At 40.6% G+C, this 20,734-nt stretch overlaps 1 protein-coding gene across 1 annotated transcript in view; it reads right to left on the bottom strand.

The window, feature by feature from the left end:
* Pon2 (paraoxonase 2) overlaps positions 1 to 20,734 on the bottom strand; it is a 32,841-nt gene that overhangs the window by 1,016 nt on the left and 11,091 nt on the right. The window contains exons 3-8 of the mRNA XM_036182684.1: positions 10,719 to 10,774; positions 6,982 to 7,147; positions 6,266 to 6,392; positions 3,281 to 3,481; positions 1,253 to 1,334; positions 389 to 517 (exon numbers count right to left, since the gene is read on the bottom strand). Coding sequence (XP_036038577.1) covers positions 389 to 517; positions 1,253 to 1,334; positions 3,281 to 3,481; positions 6,266 to 6,392; positions 6,982 to 7,147; positions 10,719 to 10,774 — 761 coding nt within the window. The remainder of the gene's footprint in view (positions 1 to 388; positions 518 to 1,252; positions 1,335 to 3,280; positions 3,482 to 6,265; positions 6,393 to 6,981; positions 7,148 to 10,718; positions 10,775 to 20,734) is intronic.

Genomic DNA, 20,734 nt, shown 5'->3' with positions numbered 1-20,734 from the left:
GCATTAATAGAAATAGGCTCCCACCACTGTGCCCACTTTGACGCTACTTCAACATGCACAAAACTCCTGTCATGTGGTGAGTTGACAATAAACCAGATATTTTTAAAATTGCCAGCATACCACATGAACAGGACCCATGTCTTTATAAAAAATTACTTTTGACTAGATTCTACCTTAATTTAATTCATCAAAAGATTACTTTTCTCAAAGCATTTGAACAATGTAACATTTTGCCAATTATTGGCTTAAAGCAATTACAAAACTACCTCCCAGGTTTATTGTATTATTGGTTTAAAAAGAACTAACAAATCATCCTTGTGACAGTTTATTGCATTATTAGTTCAGAGGACTTGAGTAATTAAAGTTGAAAAACTCAAAATATAAAAACCTCTGACGATGGAGGATGGTTTGGGTCATACACGAAGAGCTTCTGGCCGTTAGGGTGACAGCCAGCCCAGAGGTCACCCGAAGAAGGATCAATAGATAAATTGTCCACCAGCGTGCCCAACTGCAGAACCTTACAAAGAAATAATGTCAATATCTAAATGAGGCAACAACCCGATTAAATAATTTAGAGCTAACCTTTCCTGTTCCTATGCATGGGGGAGCATTCCACACATCTCCCCACACCTGCCCTTCTAACACCAATAGCGCTTAAAATAAATTTAATGAACTGGCTTAGAGCCGTTCTTCATCCTCTCTGAAAATAAAGAACCTAGGGTGATAATCCATCTGTACAAATAATAAAAATAATGAACTCCTTTTGTTTCAAAAGATACCCAATGATCAGTTAGCTTAAGAAAGTCCATCAAAACAAGACAGGACATTCTTAATCAGCCTAAAATATGTGTTTGTTGGCAGGCAGAAAATAATAACGGTGAGCAACTCAATTTCTACCTTCATTTATTATTGAAAAAACTGAGTGCACATAAATCTTCATTTGAAAACTCAACTATTTATTTTCAATTGTGAAAAGTCTTATTGGGATTCATTAGACGTCATCAATACTTCACGGAACAGTCCTAAACCTCATGTCAATATCACTCAGTCCACTGCTGGCTGCAATCACTGTCCATACAAGACAGCTGCCAACAGATTTGTCTTGTTGAAGGGAGGAGATATTGAAGATCATAGATGGGCTGCCCTGTCTGTACCCATGATGTGTTTCCAGTATGATATTGTTATAGTTAGCCCTGCTAGAATACTGCAAAGAACAATCAGTTAATAGCTACACATAAAATGAAATCTTTACCTTCAGTTGAGTTAAATTCATATTAGGTTGTTTTTCCAAAACATGGATTTCATGAGCTAGTATGTCAGCAACGTAGACATATCTGTTCAGGAAAGACACTGGTTAGCACTTTCTGCCAACAGAGATGTCTTAATACAGCAGGTAGGAGAAGGTCTTGAAACCTGCTAAGGAGTTCATAGGGATGTTGGGGAGGAATGCTTGATAAAGGTCAACTTTTATTTTAAAAAAAGCCTTCAAAATCGGTTCAGTGGTGCTACAACAATCATAGGGTATTATAAATATATTTCAAAATATCCAAAATATCCATTTATATTCAAATAACTAAAGAAAGTTCACTGAAATAACAAAAAAACATTTGGTTTTATAAGAAAAAGGTTCTGCCTTATGCCATACATTTTTAATCTCTTTAACATGCACATATAGAATTACATGGCATGGAATACTTTAAATATTTATTAATATGTATTAATGGTTAAAAATATTAGTACCCACATTGTCTTAATATTAAGGCAAGTGTTTATCCAGAACTGCATGTCTAAGGGGCAGTGAGTAAGGTTAGGCCTGAAATTGGAATCCAATACTCCGTGGCAGCAGTCTCACTGAGCAGTCTTCTTGTATGAGGCCAGACTCCCTGACTCATAACATATACACAGGAAAGGGACAAAACTTAGCTCTTCAAACATTTCTAACATGTTGACCAGTTCAAACTGGTTTGTGCACATGAAACACCAGAGTCAATAACTGTCATAGTACCATGAGAAATAGTCAAGTCTACAGATGGAAGAAATGTCAGGGTGCTGAAAGATCCTCGTAGGAGGGGTCTCTTACACCAGAGCAGGAGGACAGAGCTCTTTCTGAAAGCAAGTGAGCCAAGGCCAAGGGGTATGAGCTCTAGACAAGTGTCAGCCACATAAAGAGCTCATTGTCTTATGGGAAGTGTGGAAATGGCTGAGGGAGGGTGGAACTACTCCATGATAGCAAGTCCAGACCTTTTCTCCTTAATCTCACAGGGACTCGGACTCTACTGATGCTTAAGGAAGAAGAAGCCTAATGACAAAGTGTCGGCTGACTCCAGCAGTGACTGGGTGCTTCCTTTCCAGCTGGTGCTGTGGTGGACACTTGCAGCCAGAGATGGGGATGGGCTAACTGACTGCAGGAAGACCACAGTGGCCAGAGAACCAAAGATGGAGGAAGGTTGAAAGCAAGCTGCAACAAACACAGAAATTCTAGAAGTGGGAAAAAAAGAGTTTTGACTGAAAAGGGCAGACTGGGCCAGTTAGAGATGGGTTGAATGGTCTGTACTTGTTTTCTGACTGAAAAAGTAAGGACAAATTGTACCACAAAAGAAGAACATTTAATTGTCAAGGAATGTCAGATTCTTTCTTTAAATTGTTCGGTGAGGTAAGACAGAGGAAAACTAAGAATAAAAATAAGAAAAGAATTTTTGGAAAACAAATCAATAACGTATATTAAGGCTAACATAGAAAAGATTCACAGGAAGTCTGTCTATTCATCCCTATGAATTTCATTCTACAAAAATTTTGTACAAGTATTCAAGTAAGTGGTACTCACCACAAAGTAACTAGTATGTTACCTGGGATTTGAACCCGGATCTGTTTAAGTCCAAAATCCTCAAGTTTAACCATTATGTTTTAATACTGTGTTAGGGAGTTTTTACTTTAAAATAGTAACTGGTTGTGGTGCTAAATGAGAAACACAGGTGGTCTAGACATGGAAATAATCATCAAGTATCCATCCATAAAGAAACGGTTTTAAAATTATCCTTATGATAGAATAATATAATCAATAGAGTGATTAATTAATTTAAAATTTTGTTTTGAAGGAGTTTTAAAACATGAAAAATTTCCTTTTATCTTATATTTAAAACCTCAGTTAATTCTATTGTAGTGTTATTTCATATGCAAACTATATTGCTACACAAAACATTAGAAAGGGCATATTGGAACCTAAGGGGTTTATTTTTCGGGACAATTTGTTTAGGGGCAGTGAAGATGTAAGGAGCTGTACGTTTTATCGGGTGAAATAGCGATCCCATTGGCTGAATCGAATCCTCCTGCCACCAGCTTAACTTCATCTGGACTGTAGTAAACGACATTTGCCCAGCGTAGGTTCAAGTACGTCTCCAAATACTTTAAGAAGGGATCCGAGAAATAGTGGTCATTGGTGGCATAGAAGTGGGCCGGCCCAACAGCTATGATGTCATTCACACTGAAGGAAAAACACAGCACAGGAGAGGAGATCAAAAGCATAGAAGATTAGATGATTGTTCACAAGCTTTACGCAGCAGGGCTTTAAAATTTGGGGGCAGATTTCCAAGAAAAGGGACACTCTAACCACATGACGATGATCCTGATGACATGATCCAAAGCCATAGGCAATGCACCATGGAGATAACTGCAAGAGAACAATATCACACAGTACAAGGCAATTAGAGGACAAGCCCTTTGGCAGCCAAGGCAGGACCCTTTACAGAAAGAACACTATCCAGCCAGGTGTAGTGGCACACATGTAATCTCAGAACTTGGGGAGTAGAGGAAGAAGGAACGTGAGTTCAAGCTCAGGGTCACACACTGAGACTCTGTCTCATAAAAAGGAAGAGAAAAGTATTCTTTTACTATCATTATTATTTTTGACACAGGGTCCCTGGTAGGCCAGGCTGGCTTGGAACTCACTGTGTAGCTGAAAACAACCTTGAATCCCTGCTTTCCTCTACCACCTCACTCTAGTATTACAGGTGTGTGGAATCATGGCCAACTAAAAGCATATTTTCTGACATGAACATTACAGGCTTTAACAACTGCCTATCAGGTGTGGAACTGGCCAGGCCCTGGCTGTCACTAGGCTGTCACTCACATTTATTCCACTCTCATTTATTCTGCTGCTGGACTTTCCTCAGGTCTCTTGCTTAGTCATTAGTCAAACTAAGGTTGACTGTTCAATTTCTACCTGCCTCGCAAAGCTGCCAAGCTGGCAATGAACGGACATTCAATAAACACTTGCAGAGAGACAGATGATGAAATGTTCGGAGAACAGTGCTTCAAGAGAGAGATTGATATGCTAAAAACAATTACCGTTTCCAACCAGTTAGGCAAGGGTGTTATTAAATTGAAATTCCAATTATCTTATGCAAAAATTTCTGAAAGCGCTGCTTTCTTCTCTGTCAAATGAAAAATACAGAGCTACAAGGAAGGCTTTATTTTTTTTTCCTGAAAAAGCTCCACAAATCAGACTCTGCCTGACTGGTATTCATGCTCCTGTTTATTATGAAGTGCATTTTGGAGAAGAATGATTGGCCGCTACATGCTTATAACTTAGAGAGGGAAGTAAAGATTAAAAAATATCTATCAAGTTTAAACTCAAAGCAGGAGTCTAGTGCAAGCAGAGCTGGAAGGAATCCATGGGTCCCCTTTAGTCACACCTTCCATCAATGTCCTTTTGGTAGTAGTACTGCCCTTCCGACTTGGAGACTCAATTCTGCAGGGACATTAGCCCACAGCAATCATGAACCCCTCGAGTGTGCTTTGTATAAAGCATGTGAGCCCTACTGAAGACTAGCTGCTCCCCCTTTGAGTGCTAAGTTATTTGAGATGAGGGTGACATCCATAAAAAGTGGCAGGGCTTATCTTCTGTTCTCAAACCAGGCTGAAGAGTGTCCCCCTGAAGTCTGGTGTTTCATCATTTCTCAATGGAGTTCATTCGGAACATTAATCATTATGAAAAGGGGCATCAGCCATACTTTCCATTGTCTACATGGAAAACACACACACACACATACACATGGGGGACGGGGGTAGCGGGGGAGAGAGAAAGAGAGAGAGAGAGAGAGAGAGAGAGAGAGAGAGAGAGAGAGAGAGAAGACAGAGACAGAGACGCTGAGTGTCCTTTATCCAGAATCCTTGGGAGACCAGAAGTGTTTCTGATTTTTTGATATTTGTGGGAACATAATGAGATCTCTCCTGTAGATGGAGCCTGTCTAAACATGAAATTCATTTACATTTTGCAGAGACCTTAATTTTACAAAATAGTATATATATGAAATTATATATATATATATTAGTCTCTTCCTTTGAGAATTTCATATATTTTTACAATTCATTTTGATTTTATCTATCCTTACTATCTCTTTCCAACTCCTCTTGGTCCTCAATCCCCATAATGTCTCTCTCCAAATTGCATGTTCTCTAATTTTTTAAAAAATCATCCACTAAGTCCAATTTGTGCTGTCTGAATGCCATGGGCATGGTATCACCCACTGCATCATGGTCAGCCTATCAGAGGCCACAGCCTCCCTCCCCTAGGGACCAATTGCCTACGGATTCTCAGCAAGGGATGGGGTCTCTTGAACCCGTTTCCATCCAGGATAGAATGATGACTCCTTAATACAGCACAGATCTTGCACAGGGAACCACAAAATGCTTCTTAAAAAATGTAGGAGAAAGAAGATATCACTCTGTGAAATATCTGCCTGTGGCCTCATGATTCAAAAAGACTCAAATTACAGCTTATTTCAGACTTTGGATTTCAGTTTGGAAATGGTTAACCTGCTTAATATGCATATACATTTATAAACTCCCAAACTACATATAAGAGATCATATGTTAGGCTTTATATTATGTATTAGCTAACATAAGCAAGCCCTTACAAAAGGTGAGAGAATCACCCAAAATAATGAACGTTTCAAAATGTCAGCAATAGGGGCTGGGAAGACAGCAGTTAGCAAAGCTACCTGAGTTCAATCTTCATAATCCATGGCAAAAAAGCCAGATGTCAGCACATGCTTATAGTCCCAGATGGGTAGGTGGGAAGAGCATCCCTGGCCACCCAGCAGAGATTACTAGGTAAACTCCAGGCCAACAAAAGACTGTCTCAAAAACATGGTAGATGGCTTCTGTGGGATGGTACCCAAGGCTGTCCTCCAGTCTGCACACATGCATGTACACATACATAGTCATGCTAGAGATAACCAGGCAAATGAGGACAGAAGGAGGGTACCTTGGAAGGAGTTCATGTTTAATTGTCTTCAGGTGCAACAGAGAATTTTCTTCTTCTTCAAATTTAAAAATTTCCACTGTGTTCTTGAATTCCGGGTGGTTCACAACAAAGAGATAAACTGTGTCATCTAAAAGATGGACAGAGCAGAGTTAGATCATAAGACATACACACTGGACCAAGGTGGGGGGGGCAGGCAGTGACACTTGAATACCATAGGCATGGGAAGGCTGAAGGCACAGGCTGTTTAATACCCTACAAGATCTTTATTTTTTTTTTTTTGCTAGACCTTCCGACAACCATTGGCCTGGCATTAGTCCTGATCACTGGTCCCCTGACCTTTAAGAAGGAGTGGCCCCCACTCTATATACAGAATTCATGCATAATGTGTTCATAGGCTCTATGGGAGATCCAGCTCTTTTAAATCCAGTGGTCACAGGTATATGAAATGATCAAGGCATCTAAACATTCTTTTGGTTGATAATTGCTAGACATTTCAAAATGCCACACAGTGCACTGCCAGCCTAGGAGACCTGTGAACCAGCGGCTGGTGGGAAGAACACAGGCTTGTTTCATGAGGTCATTGTCCCCTTCGTGTGTGTGTGTGTGTGTGTGTGTGTGTGTGTGTGTGTGTGTGTGTGTGTGTTTCAAGGTTATTTTCCACAGTGCCCCACTGAGCACTGTGTGTTTTTTCATCTCGGTAGCTCATCAGCTCTTACCACCATCTATGAAAGTGCTAATGCCATGCGGGTTAAATGAAGCCAAATTGAAGCCCCAGCTGACTCTTAACTCCAGCGCCCTGGGTTTTTCTTCTTTGAGATCCATCATCAGTATTCCTCCAGGCTTATCTGGTGCAAAGCTGTGGAGCCCTGGAAACTTGAGGCCCTTTGGGAACAGTGGGAGGAAAAGCGAAACACAGAGGCTTAAGTACCTTCTTGAGTCAGGTATGTACTGCACGTGAATGATAAGCAGCATCACCTAAAGTTGGTGGCGCAGAGCCACAGATACAAAGAAAAAGGGAGGGTGGATAGGTAGAAGCACCAAGGAAACAGAACAAAAGAATCAAAGGACCTGGGAGCTGGAAAGATAAACAACAGATCATTTTGTTGAGCTCTGACGGATGACTCAGATCGGTTCTCTGGAACAGCTACCAAACGGGTGGTGGGCTGAGAGACTCCAGGCAGAGCTGAGGGTCAGGAGAGTAGACAGTCACATATGAACTGTGAAAACCCTCACATCCCGGACCTGCATTCTGCAAGAGGCTGGGAGGCTTGAGCAGGGCAGACAACCGGTCAGCGAAGTCTGTTGATGCTACCTTGAAAGGACATCCCTTTGTACAGAGATGGGTAGTTTATTCCACAACTCCATGGCTACCCCCACTGACATTTCAGGACCAGAAAAACAGCTCCTTTGCTTCTGCCTTTACTTCCTGACGTCTATGTTCCCTCCATATCCAGATTGTGGCAGATTATGACACATCTAATGGCTTCCCAACTCAGTCTTATTACAAGAAAAGATTTTAGGTTGGCTTGAAGGCCCTTTGTGACAGGTTTTTCTCACCCCCCTACCTCCCATGCCCATCTCTCACCTCATCCCATGACTTTCCTTCATACCCATAATGCCTTAGGCATCCAGGTTTCCTGACCCTTCTTAATAAGCAAGCATGTTCTCATACCAGAGTTGACTCCCAGAACCACTGCCCAGGAATGCTTCCCTGCAGAGATGCAGGGCTCCATTCCTCAGTTTATCTACATCTATTCCAGGTGTCACATTTCCAGTGAGGCAGTTTCCATGTGCGACATCCACCTGACCTGACCTTCCCTCTTCCTATGGCTTCCTTTTCTCCATCCAAACAGCGCCACTGGGATGCGTACATATCAATGCCTATGTGAGTACTATGTGGTAGATAGCATTGCTTGGGGCAAGGGAGAAGTAATATACGGTGGTGAGATTACCACCTCCACTCAGCTTATTTGCCCAAGCCTCGGGGCTTGTGTACTGCCCTTGCCACACACAAGTCTCTTCTCACTAAATGGGCAAGATTCACACTCTCATCCACCTGAGTTCAGGGCAATGTCCTGAACCAGACAGATCTAATCTCCATTCCCAAATGACAGCATGATGCCACACACACCAGAACCATCATTCTCTACTGCCCCATCTCTATCTCATCTTGACCAGAATGGTAGGGACATAAGCCAGGACTCTTTTCTATTTCCTGCTAGAGCTCAGAACCTAGAGCATGGCAAATAACTCAATCCATAGTATCTCCTTTCCCTGTTCTGGACCATCATTTTCATACTGGTTTGTTAGGGGACTCTCTATTTTGTTCTTTTGATGTCTATTACGTATTCTAGTACCAATGCCCCCACTCCTTAATCACCAAGTGAGTACCTGTGTCTGAATGGAACACAGCTAATCCCTTGGTCTTTGGTATAGCATGGGGAAAGCTCTGGTATTTTATATGTTCATTTTGAGCCCACATATTCTCTCATTACTAACAGTCTATTAGTTGACTCTCTGGGTTGTTTAAAAAAAATAGAGGCTCACATTATCTGAAAATAATGACCATTTTTGGTTTCTACCCCACATTTCTTTTTCTTGTTGTATTAGGTTATTAGGTATTGCAGTTGACTGGCAATAGTTTGGGGGTACAACACTTTTTCATCCTCTTGAACATCAATGGGAACATGGTTTACACATCACTGTTAAGAATGGTGCTTGCCAATAGTGGAGATGGTGCCTGAACTGGCCTACCTTGGTAATCAGATTGGTGAATACCTTAACTGTCATCATAGAGCCTTCATTCAGTAAGTGATGGAAGCAGATGCAGAGGTCCACAGCCAAACACTAGGCTGAGCTCTGGTAGTCCAGTTGAAGAGAAGGAAGAGGGATTAGATGAGCAAGAGGGCTCACTATCGTGATGAGGAAATCTACAGAGACAACTGAAGTAAACTTGTAGGAACTCACAAACTTTAGACCAACAGCTGAAGAGCCTGCATGGGACTGAACTAGGCCCTTTGCATAAGCGAGACAGTTGTGTAGCTTGGTCTATTTATGGGGTCCCTGGCAGTGGGATCAGGATCTATCCCTGGTGCGTGAGCTGGCTTTCTGGAGCCCATTACCTATGATGGAATGTCTTGCTCAGGCTTGATGCAGTGGGGAGGGGTTTGGCTCTGCCTCAATTGAATGTACCAGGCTTTGCTGACTCCCTATGGGAGGTCTTACCTTGTTGGAGGGGGGAATGTGGGATGGGTTGGGGGGAAGAAGCTGGGGGGAGCAGGAGGAAAGAAGAGAGGGGGATCTGTCGTAGGTATATAAAATGAAAAGAAAAAATTCTTAATTTAATAATAATAATAATAATAATAATGATGATGATGATGATGATAATGATCAAGAATGGTGCTCGCTAGCCGGGCAGTGGTAGTGCACATCTTTAATCCCAGGAATGGGAGACAGAGGCAGGAGGACCTCTGTGAGTCCAAGGCTAGCGTAGTTCACAGAGTAAGTTCTAGGACAGTCAGGGCTGTTACACAGAGAATCCCTGTCTTGAAACAGGACCCCGCCCCTGTCCCCCAAAAGAATGGTACTTGCTATTAGTTTCTGGGAATTCCCCTTATTTCCAGTTCCCTTGGAACTTTTAATTGAGTGAGTATTGAATGTACTAACAGCTTTTACGTATTTGCAGAGATGGACTGGGTTATCTGGCTAACTATAAGATGCAGAGTACTCCTTCTATTCTTAAGGAAAGCCTTACTGGTTATAATAAACTGCATGAGAACTCACCACTGTGTGCAGTTTAGTAATGCAATGTAGTCACAGTGTATGTACATTTAAGGGCACAATAAAAACACTCATAATAAAGACTGATGTTATGCGCAAAAAGGGACATAAGAAGAAATTCTTAATTTTCAAAATCTATCTGTGATTGCCTACTTTCACGCTGGCTGACCCAAGATGCAGAATAAACTACCATTGTGTCAGTACTTCATACCAACCCTATGTCAGCAGTTAATAATCCTCTTTCTTCACTCATGTCTCTCAACAGTAATGTGTCTCCATCGCCAGGAGCACTACAGAGGGTAATAACTATTTGTAATTACAGTAACAGCCTCAACTATTCCATATCCCTCTGCTCTAAACATTTGTTTTGTTTTTATTTTTATATTTTCTTTTTTCAAGACAGAGATTATCTGTATAGCTCTGACCATCCTGGAACTCGTTCTGCAGACCAGGCTATGCAGCTGGGAGACAAAAGTCAACTGATAAGTTAGCAGAGACTCTTCAATTCCGCATCAGAAAAGCTGAAGGACATTGCTCAATCCAGCCTGCCCTGTCTTTTTCTCCAAATTTACTTCGAGAGGTGAGGAATTTAAAATCTGTTTCTATTCTATGGGCTTAAATGAACGCCCTGGTCTGTCCCTGACGGTGTGTAGGACAAGAAGATGGTACTCACCACACTAAAGAAAGCCAGACCATTGGGAAGAATGTCAATGTCCTCAGCACCAGCTTCTGCAAGTTCAAGGAGGAGATAAATGCCATTATCAAATACGGCTATTGGTTTATGATAGCATAACTGTGGCTTTGTTTACTTTATCTGAGTGTCTATTTCTTTAGGGATGGTTCCAATTTCTTTTCCAAGGCACTATTGTTTTTAATAAATGTCAGTCTAAACTCTCTCCCACAATGAACTTCTGACTTTAAATGCTAGATATTTTATGTTTACTCAAATCAAAGTCAAGTTATCACCACATTTTCAAGTTCCATACAGAACAAGCTGACATCTGCACACTTGTAGGGTAAACATCCAGATGTCTATGTAGAAGTAATTGACAACAGGGGAATATTACTTCCACAAGGAAGGGCCCACAGTCATTTAACCATGCAAATCTCCTGTCCCCCCTCTGCTTATTCAGTCTGAAGCAAAAAGACATTTTTCTCATTAACAGAGAGAAAACACCTGGGATTATATACTCTCTCTCAAAAAAAAAAAAAAAAAAAAAAAGGAAAAGAAAAAGTGGCTGTTTGTTCTCATAAGCAAATAAAACTTCCAATTTAATCTTAAAGTTATAGGAAAAACTAGCAAAATAAAATTAATGAAAAGTATGGTAAACTTATGTTCACCCCAGCTTCTGATTCCAGTCTCTGGGCTAGGCTGCAATTACTATCGATTGCTATTGATTGTTGTTGGTAACTTCACACAGTATAGCAAAGAAGTAGGTGAAAGACCTTCCCCATGGCCTCACTGTACACATTTCACAGGCAGATAATAGAGACCCAAACAGAAGAAAGGGATAAAAATGGCTTACATTAAGCCAAATCATGACACATTTCTTTCTGTCCACAAGATCTAATCTTCCTCCTTAAGACCACTCCAAAGGTTACGGCTGAGAAAATTTCTAGGCTGTGAAAACCAAAAAGCATTTATGCCACCATTCTGGTTTTGATTCATGACTGCCCACAGGTAGCTTTTTTTCCCCTGCATCTCTTACCTGATCATAGACCAGAAAAGAAAAAAAAAAAAAAAAAAAAAAAAAAAAAAAAAAAAAAAAAAAAAAAAAAAAAAAAAAAAAAACTAATTGAGAACACAAGAAAGTTTACTTTATAACAGTGAGCCCCTGTCAGGTCCTCAGAAGGAAGTCTTATTACAAAAGATGCTTAAGCATGTTCTAGTGGTGGGGAGGGGACCTTGGGTCCCCAGAGGGCCACAGGTGAGCTTTGGGAAATCTATGAGCATGCTGAAGTTCTTCACACTGAAAAATGTCTTGTTTATTTTGCAGAGGAGAACTTTTCTGTGACAAGGGTCCTTGATTTATAGCAAGGGGCTGTGATAAACTCCAAATGTCACCAAATATCCTGGTATGTTCAACTTTTCACATTAGATGCTATATTGTTATTATCATCTATGAAGCTCAGGTTTGAGCTGAAAGAAAAAAAAAAGACACTCTCACAATGTCTAAATCAGTTTAGGAGTTAGCTATCATTGGCCTCAGGTGGTCCACATACATGTGCACACAGGAACACACATGTAATTTCAGTTGAAGGATTTTTTTCCTGGGCCCATGTAGTAGAAACTCAATTCACTTTCCCCCTGAAAATCATTTGAGAAAATTTAACTTCATGTCCATATTTATACATATAAAAAAGGATAACAAAAACATCAGCACTGCTTCTTGAGTAGAAGGATGAGTGAGTTTTGTTTTTTACTTTATTCTTTTTGCTTTTCAAACTTTCTACAGGCAACAGGAATAGCTTTGTAACAGGATTCATGCCTGGCATGTGTGGGGCTGTGTTCAATCACCAACCTCTAATCTAAATGCATACATAAGTAAATGAACAAATAACTCAATAACAAGATAAAGATACAAGTTTCTACAAATGCCAGTAATGTATTAATAACTAAGAACACAAATTTCAAAGACATTTCATTTCAGCCACATTGTACCTTTTTATCCCCCTGTTTAATCCTATGGCCCCAACTCCAGTGAGGAAATTGAACTTTGTGTCTCACTTATTTTGGAACGTTTTCCAGATCTACTTTCCCATATCCTTGTCTATAGAACAGTCAGTTTTTATCAGCTCCCATCACCCTCCAATGGCTCCAAGTGAAATCATTTCTGCAGGAAGAAGCTTTCTCCCTTCTCTGACCCAAGAGTGATATCAGCAGACATAGCTGCTAATGGAATTCAGTGCTTACAAACTATGAGCTCTTCGTAAGTAATTCCCATAATTTCAGAATACTGAGAAGCAGTATCATTTTCTCATATTTTCTACATAAGAAAAGGAAGCCTCTGAAAGGTTAAGCAGATTGTAAATCAATCAATCAATCAGTTAATCAGTCAACCAATCAATCAATCAATCAATCAATGTATCCAACTGGGAAGGTGGGATTGGAATCCTTTGTTATGACCTACGAGTATCAGCCTTTTATTTAGTGAATTTTCTGTTCAAACCACAACTTGGTTCTCCCTAAAAACATTACATGTAGGCAGCAAGATATCTCAGTGGGTAGAGCTTGTCACACAGCCTAACTATTTGAGTTTGAATCCTGGGGCCTACAGAAGAACCTACTCTCCAAAGCTGTCCTCTGACTTCCACACAATGATAGATTAATAATAGATAGATAGATAGATAGATAGATAGATAGATTTCACTTTGTAAATTCAGTCACGGACAATTCCAAATCTGGTGTTTTCTCCCCAAATTTTTGCTTTCATGCCTTTTACTAAAATCATCACCAGCTCCAATCTTGTAGCTTTCTTGAAAACCCTTTCTCTAGAAATTCTTCTCAATTAGCATATCTGCTTAGACCCTTCTTCTCCCGTCATTAACTGTCTGTCTGCGTCAGAGAAGGCTAGCTCTTCCCTGGATCCACACTCGCCTATTTCTTGTTACTTCAGGAACTGTCGATCATCTGTGTCAGAGAAGGCCAGTGGTTTTATGGTCCCACCTCCTGCTTCCCTCTTAGCAACAGACACGTGACAACACAGCTGCCACAATTTCTTGCTGAAATTGATGAACACGTGTGTAAATTCAGGTCAATAGGACATGAGGATAGAAGACAGACACAACCATTCGGCAAAATAAGATAAAAAAAAAAAAATCTATGTGCATTCTTTCCTACCCTTTCCTGCGAAGAAATGCCAACAAAGGAGGTTGTAATCTTCGACAAAAATGGAAGCAATATGTTGGAGACAGTTTTATTACCTCATTAACCTTTGCCAGTGAATGTTGACATGAAAAGCAGCCATCTGATCACTCTGAGTCCCTTTGCTAGACTATCATGTAATAGAAAAATCAAAACAAACTTCTTTAACTACTGTAACTTTCAGACAATGATTTAGCCCTTAACAAAACCAAAAGGGTACATGTGTGTTACTGTAGCCTATTTTTGTTGTTGTTGTTACTGTCATCATTATTATTTATTCTTATTATCATTGAGTCCCACTTTGTAGCTCAAGTTAGTCTGAAATTCACAAGATAGACCAAGGTGGCCTTGAACTTATGGTGTTTCTTCTGCCTCTGCCTCTGCCTCCCAAGTTTCAGGATTACAGGCCTATATCACCACACCCTATCTCTTTCTAAATTTTTGATTCACTACTCTGGTGTCTATGTCAATCACTCAGAAAAAAGATCCTACATTTAAAAATAATGTACAATTTCTGAATAATTATCTGTGCTCTTTAGCTCTCAGATTCTTGTGTGTCATTAAAAAAAAGAAAAAGTAACTCTGTATTACATTGACTTGGGCTTGTTTGTCTATTTTTGTTGTTGTTGTTTTTCTTTGAGACAGGGTTTCTCTGTGTAGCTTTGTGCTTTTCCTGGAACTCACTTGGTAGCCCAGGCTGGTCTTGAACTCACAGAGATCCGCCTGGCTCTGCCTCCCGAGTGCTGGGATTACAGGCGTGCGCCAGCACCGCCTGGCCTGTCTGTCTGTTGTTTACACAGGTGGACTGTAGAGTAGATGATAAAAGGTCTAAACCAAAAACAAACTCAGGAGAAAGGAGTGCAGTGATTGAGAAGTTAAAAACTTTGTCTTAGTCTATAACTCTGAATGCCTAGCTTTTGGACAAGGAGATTATTTTGAGTCTTAAGCTAAGCTCAATTTAACCATTTCTTGTCATTGTACTTTTGATTATGTAGATGCTGGTATTACATAAAATTGTCAGTATGTAAAAGCTTGCCTATAAGATAGACCAGGAGGAAGTGAAAAATGCAGTAAGTAGTAAACTGACTTTCTTTATCACAGAAAATATGCATCTTGTATGGTACATAGTTAATACCTATTACTGATTGACAGACATGATGATATGGTATGTGATAGATATACATCTAAAACACTTAAGAATTACAATGAGATCATTTCCAGTGATGGTGAAGGTAGCACTGGAGTGTGTGTATGAGTGTGCGTGAGCGTGTGTGTGAGCGTGCGTGCGTGTGTGTGTGTGTGTGTGTGTGTGTGTGTGTGTGATGGGAACAGAGCACTAGCAGGATGGAGTCTCCACTCTTGAATGGATTAGTGTTAAGTATCAAGTGCACAGCTACTAAAGTCTCCCCAAATAGTTCATCCTTATCCTTGTGCCTACCTCAAAAAGGTGTTTGTTGTGTCCATGGGGATGTTGGCCCAGCACACTTATTCCTTGTAATCAAAGACCATCGGATAAGCACCTGCTGTCAATAGTTATACCCAGAAGTTTTATTATCCATTACACATTGCTAACATGGCACTCAGCAAATGTTCATATGGTGTGTGCTAACCACGGAGCAAAAACGAAACAGAATGGAAAAAAAAGCACAATTGTAATTAGATCCAAAAATGTATCCCAAATGTGCTTCTAATCACTTATCGTCTCCGCTCTGTTGGCTTCTGAAGAGCCTCAGAGGCATTAAACACTTCAGGAGAGGGGGCATAGGTGACACATCTCCCCCTTCTCTCCAGTTCCAGACAGCAGCTCACACACATCACAACATAAAGGTCACAAATGCAGACAGATGCCTGCTCAGAATTCAAATGCTACTGGGCTTGTTGTCCTCAGAGGCACGCTCCATTCCAGTGAGCTGTAACAGGAACACATTTGGCAGTTTGTCCAGTAATGTGTCTGATTGTGCCCTGTTGTCTTCTCTGAGACTGAAAATCACAGAAGGTGGTCTTCACAGAGCCAAGGGCTGTTTAATAATGTGACAATTATTAACTCAATAGCAAAAGTAACCAAAGAGTTCAGTGACCCTGCCTCCCACTCTTGCCCAACGCCCTTCATAGATGTCTCTTGGGTCTTGCCAGACCAGTTCTGAGGCTCGCTCTCTCTCTCTCTCTCTCTCTCTCTCTCTCTCTCTCTCTCTCTCTCTCTCTCCTCTTCTCTTCTTGTCAGGAGACAGGATAAAGTAAGTTGCTGGATTACTTGGGACTCCACAAAACCTTCAGTTCTAGCACTGGCTGCATCATCCAGCAGAAATCAAGTCGGCCTGGCTTTTGATCCTGAGTTGGGGTGCTCCCCTTAAACGACTGGATGGTAGTAAGAAGGAGAAGCCCTATGAGAACTACCCAGAGCAGAGAGAAGGATCTAGGAAAGTACAAAGACTGCAGTGAAGAAAAGTGGACACACTCACGAGAAAGACATGAAAAGAACATGGGGTCAGCAGCACACCTGAGAGAAACCTGCAGAGAAACTCTGTAGTAACACAGAGACTTTGCTTTTGCTGTGCAGTTACTATAAATGCTGTTGGGACTTAGTGTGGTTATAAATTGGTGGCATTATCAGTTTTGTCAACTTGATGGTAATTCAGTGATGGTAACCAAAACTTGAAATATTTCCTAAAGACAGAAGTCCCTCTGTTAAGTCTCTATTCACCAACACACAAATGCAAGATCAATGATGGTCATTTGTGTAAGGAACCTTTCAGCAAGGCGAAGAGAAAATGCAAAGAACAGGAGGACACATGCATCAGCTGTTCATCTGAAAAGGAGTTAGTGTGCAGAATGCAGGAAGAATTCAGATAATCCCGGAGCAAAACCAAACACCAAAATACAAAATCCAGCTGATAAATGGGCAACTCTCCCCAGTAAACATTTATCGAAAGAAGACATACAAAGAGCCAACAAAAAAGTTGAATATCTAATTATTAAGGGAAGTACAAATCTAAACTACAGTAAGATAAGATACATCTCACTCCTTTAGAATGGCTTTAATTGAAAAGACCCCCAAACTAAGAAATGTTGGTGTGGATGCAGAAGAAAGGAGAAGTTTTACTGGCTGCCGGTGGTGGTGGTGGTGGTGGTGGTGGTGGTGGTGGTGGTGGTGGTGGTGGTGTGTGTGTGTGTGTGTGTAAACAATACAGTCATTGTGGACAAGAGTGAAGAGATTCACTGAAGCAAACTACCTATGACCTAACAATCCCTCTATTGAGTAGCTAGCCAAAGAAATGAAGTCGTTAAATAAAAGACATATCTGTATGACTATGCTATTGCAGCGATACTTACAATAACAAGATATTGACTCAATCAAGATGTCCACCCCTGGATGTAGACTTAACAAATTTGGTAGACTTCCTTTGTAGTTGTATTAGAATATTATTCTATTATACAAGGATGAAATCTTGAGTCAGCTGTAATCATAGCATTCAAGAGGCTGAGGCAGGAAGATCATGACTTTGAGGCTAGATGGAGGTAAACAATAACTGTTGGGCCAACCTGGGCTAGACCATAAGCCTGTCTCCAAAACCAAAACCAAACCAAAAACCTCTCTACAACAAAAACAAAGAGGCAAAGGGCAATATCCTCTCATCTGCAGTAACAAGACCTGGAAGATTTTGTGTTGTCAGAACAACCAGGCTCAGAAAGAGAAGAGGTAACCTGTTCTTACTCAGTCGTGGAAATTAAAAAAACTATTTGTCACACAGAATAGAGACTATACCATATAAGTATAACTTCCTAGATTCTAGGAAGACAAGGAGGCAGGGGAATAGCAGACTGAACAATTCATATCAAAAGAGGGTTGGACATTGTCCTGATGCTCTATAGCATAGTAGAGTAAGTTCAGTCTATACCTACTAAGTAGGTACTTTAAAACAACAAAGAAGGAAAGTTTGAAGATGTTCAACACTTAGTAGTAGTAGTATCTGAGGAGATGGAAATCTGATTCATTTTATTTAATCATTGCCAATTGCACATTTGTATAAAATACTGTGCTCCAAAGAAACATAAACATTTATCATTTAAAAAGTTAATAAAGAAAAATAATATGAAATCTTTATGTTTAATATAATAAACAAACAAGGTTTCATTTGATGTTCCTTATATATTCTGACCGAACAGGATAAAGTAAGTTACTTAGTTAGAAAGTTTGAGGGTTAATCTGTTTCATGCGAATACTTAATAATAAGGCATAACTTTGTAGACTGAGGCAGCTCTATAATATCGTTGAGAGAAAGAATGCAATGGAAATCTTGTACACAATTCCCCTTGAGAGTCAGTTGGAAGGTCGACCAGCTGCCGGTTTCCCCAACTTGATATTTAGATCAGCATTTGTTGATTTTCTCCTCTTTCCCACTTCCATCTTCCCTGCTGCCATTTCTCCTTTTTCATGTCCTGGAAACAGGGTGTTCTAGTCTACATCAGGCATTCCTTCAGTTTTAAAATATTAGGTACCTTAATAAATACCCTGCCTCCTTTTTCTTTCATTATTATTATTATTATTATTATTATTATTATTAATTTTTTTATTTTTGCTTCTAAGGCAGTCTGTAGAATTCATTTGCTGAATTAATGATTAAAATGAGATTCCTCTGGAAATGCTCTGTAATCTGGGCAGGAAATTATAAGGTAAGGTAAGAGGGTATAATTAGCAGCCCAATGGGAAAACAAATGTGACACTTATATACAGTAGACTTTTTTTTAGCCTTAAAGCCCAACATGGGGACCGATACTTGTAATGCCAGTACTTTCAAGGCAGAAGCAGAAAGATTTTGTTGTTGTTGTTGTTGTTTTGAGACAGGGGTTCTCTGTGTAGCTTTGCGCCTTTCCTGGAACTCACTTGGTAGCCCAGGCTGGCCTCGAACTCACAGAGATCCACCTGCCTCTGCCTCCCAAGTGCTGGGATTAAAGGAGTGCACCACCACCTCCTGGTCCAGAAGGATTTTAAGGAGTTCAAGGTAAGTTTGAGCTACAAAAGTGAGTTCCAGTTTAGCCTGGCATAAAGAATAAGTTCTCTGATAATGAAAATACATTTAACATTACTGAATTTTATACTGCAGATGGTTAAAATGATGAACTCTGCACTTTACCACACATACTTTTTAAAAATTTAAAGAAACAAAAGCCTCACAATATACCAAATGTCCATTAAGTGAAAACTTAACAAATAAATCACAGAACATGGAAATATTCTATGATTTGAGACCAAACAAGCAGTTTGAGGCTGGCCTGGTCTATACAGGGAGTTCCAGGCTAGTCAGTGCTGCATAGACTGAAGCAAAAGCAAGCAAACAAACAAACAACCCCCCGAAGAAATAAACAAAAGACAGGCTGAGGCGGGGCTACGGTCATGACAGCTCAGGTGATGAAGTGTTTGCCTTGTGTGCACAAAGACCTGAGTTTGATCCTGTCTAGGCAAATGAGAGAAGCTGTCTCCAAACAAAATGAAGAAAAGCAAGAGAGATAGCACCTAAGAAACATTAGCTGAGCTTGTCCTGTAGCCTGAACACCTATACACACAAATGCCCACCCCACCACATTCACTTGTGAATGAGTGCAGGAACACATGTGCGCACGCGCGTGCGCGCGCGCGCGCGCACACACACACACACACAAACTGTACATACAGACACCTGTACATACCTGAGAGATAGATCTACATATTCCAATTCTTGGTGCTAGTGGAAGGACAACAGCTCATTAGGATACCATTTGTGACAACAGTCATGTGTATATTTACCTGCATGTGCACTAAGTCCATGGAGGACTCTCTAGAGCTGCCTCTGAGAAAGAATGAAGTTTGCTGAAGACTGTTCTGTTTACCACTTTAGATTGCAACATAAAATGTTTATATGAACTTCTCATAGAGAGCAATGTTCAGCTATTAAAAAGGAAGGTAGTTATGTGGATAGAATTGGGCAAAACATAGTATTAAGTGAAAAACTCTGATTTAGAAATATTCAAACTTATTAACGGTGTTATTTGACTACAAGCAGCAGGACACTTCTGCACAAGATAAATTTTAATTTGCTTTGAACAAAATCCAGCTCTCTCTCCCATGGCCAGACGCTGTCTCACAAAGGCTAGAAGGGGCACAATGTTGCTTCCTTCCATACTACAGATCTTAGAGTATTCTTTAAAAAAGTCCAAGAGCTTTTGAGTCTATAAACCTTCAAAGTCAACATTAAAAGCAATAAACAGGAAGCCCAAGCTTTGCCCATGTTCATGCTGCAGTGTGTGTAGCAGAACCAGAGCAGGAAACAAGGTGTTCTGACATCTGACTATCTCTAATCACACCATGGGCTACCATTAAGAAAGGCCAGCATTTCTGTTACCTATTGATAAGTTAAAAGTAATTACTAAGAATTTACTAACTCCTGGGGACTTTGGTAGATGGCAAAGGTAAAAACCAACAAGACGGGGACTCTGCCCTGGAGGAAACTACAGAGAAGGTGGAGAGGCCCACTGTACCTGTGCAGATAGATCCCTCATAGTCTGCTGAAGACCAGAGCTGCTCTTAGAAGCTGCCCCTGAGACTTGGACACCATGCCACATCCTTCCTAGAGTCAGGAGGGAGGGACCCACTCTCATTATCTGCTCTCCATTCTGTGTCACAGCTAAGAAGATCAAACAAGAGTTTGTTGCTGGTCTTCCGGTGATTTGAATGAGACTGGCTCCCTTAGGCTTGTACTTCTGAACACCTGGTCCCCAGTTAGAGAAGGTGGTTACAAAAGACTGGGAGGTGTGCAACTAAGGGTGGGCTTTGAGGTTTCAAAAGCAGG

The sequence above is a fragment of the Onychomys torridus genome, chromosome 3, assembly GCF_903995425.1.
Source record: "Onychomys torridus chromosome 3, mOncTor1.1, whole genome shotgun sequence".
NCBI classification, from domain to species: Eukaryota; Metazoa; Chordata; class Mammalia; order Rodentia; family Cricetidae; genus Onychomys; species Onychomys torridus.
The sequence above is the reverse complement of the archived record's forward strand: the minus strand, read 5'-3'. Positions and strand labels throughout refer to the sequence as shown.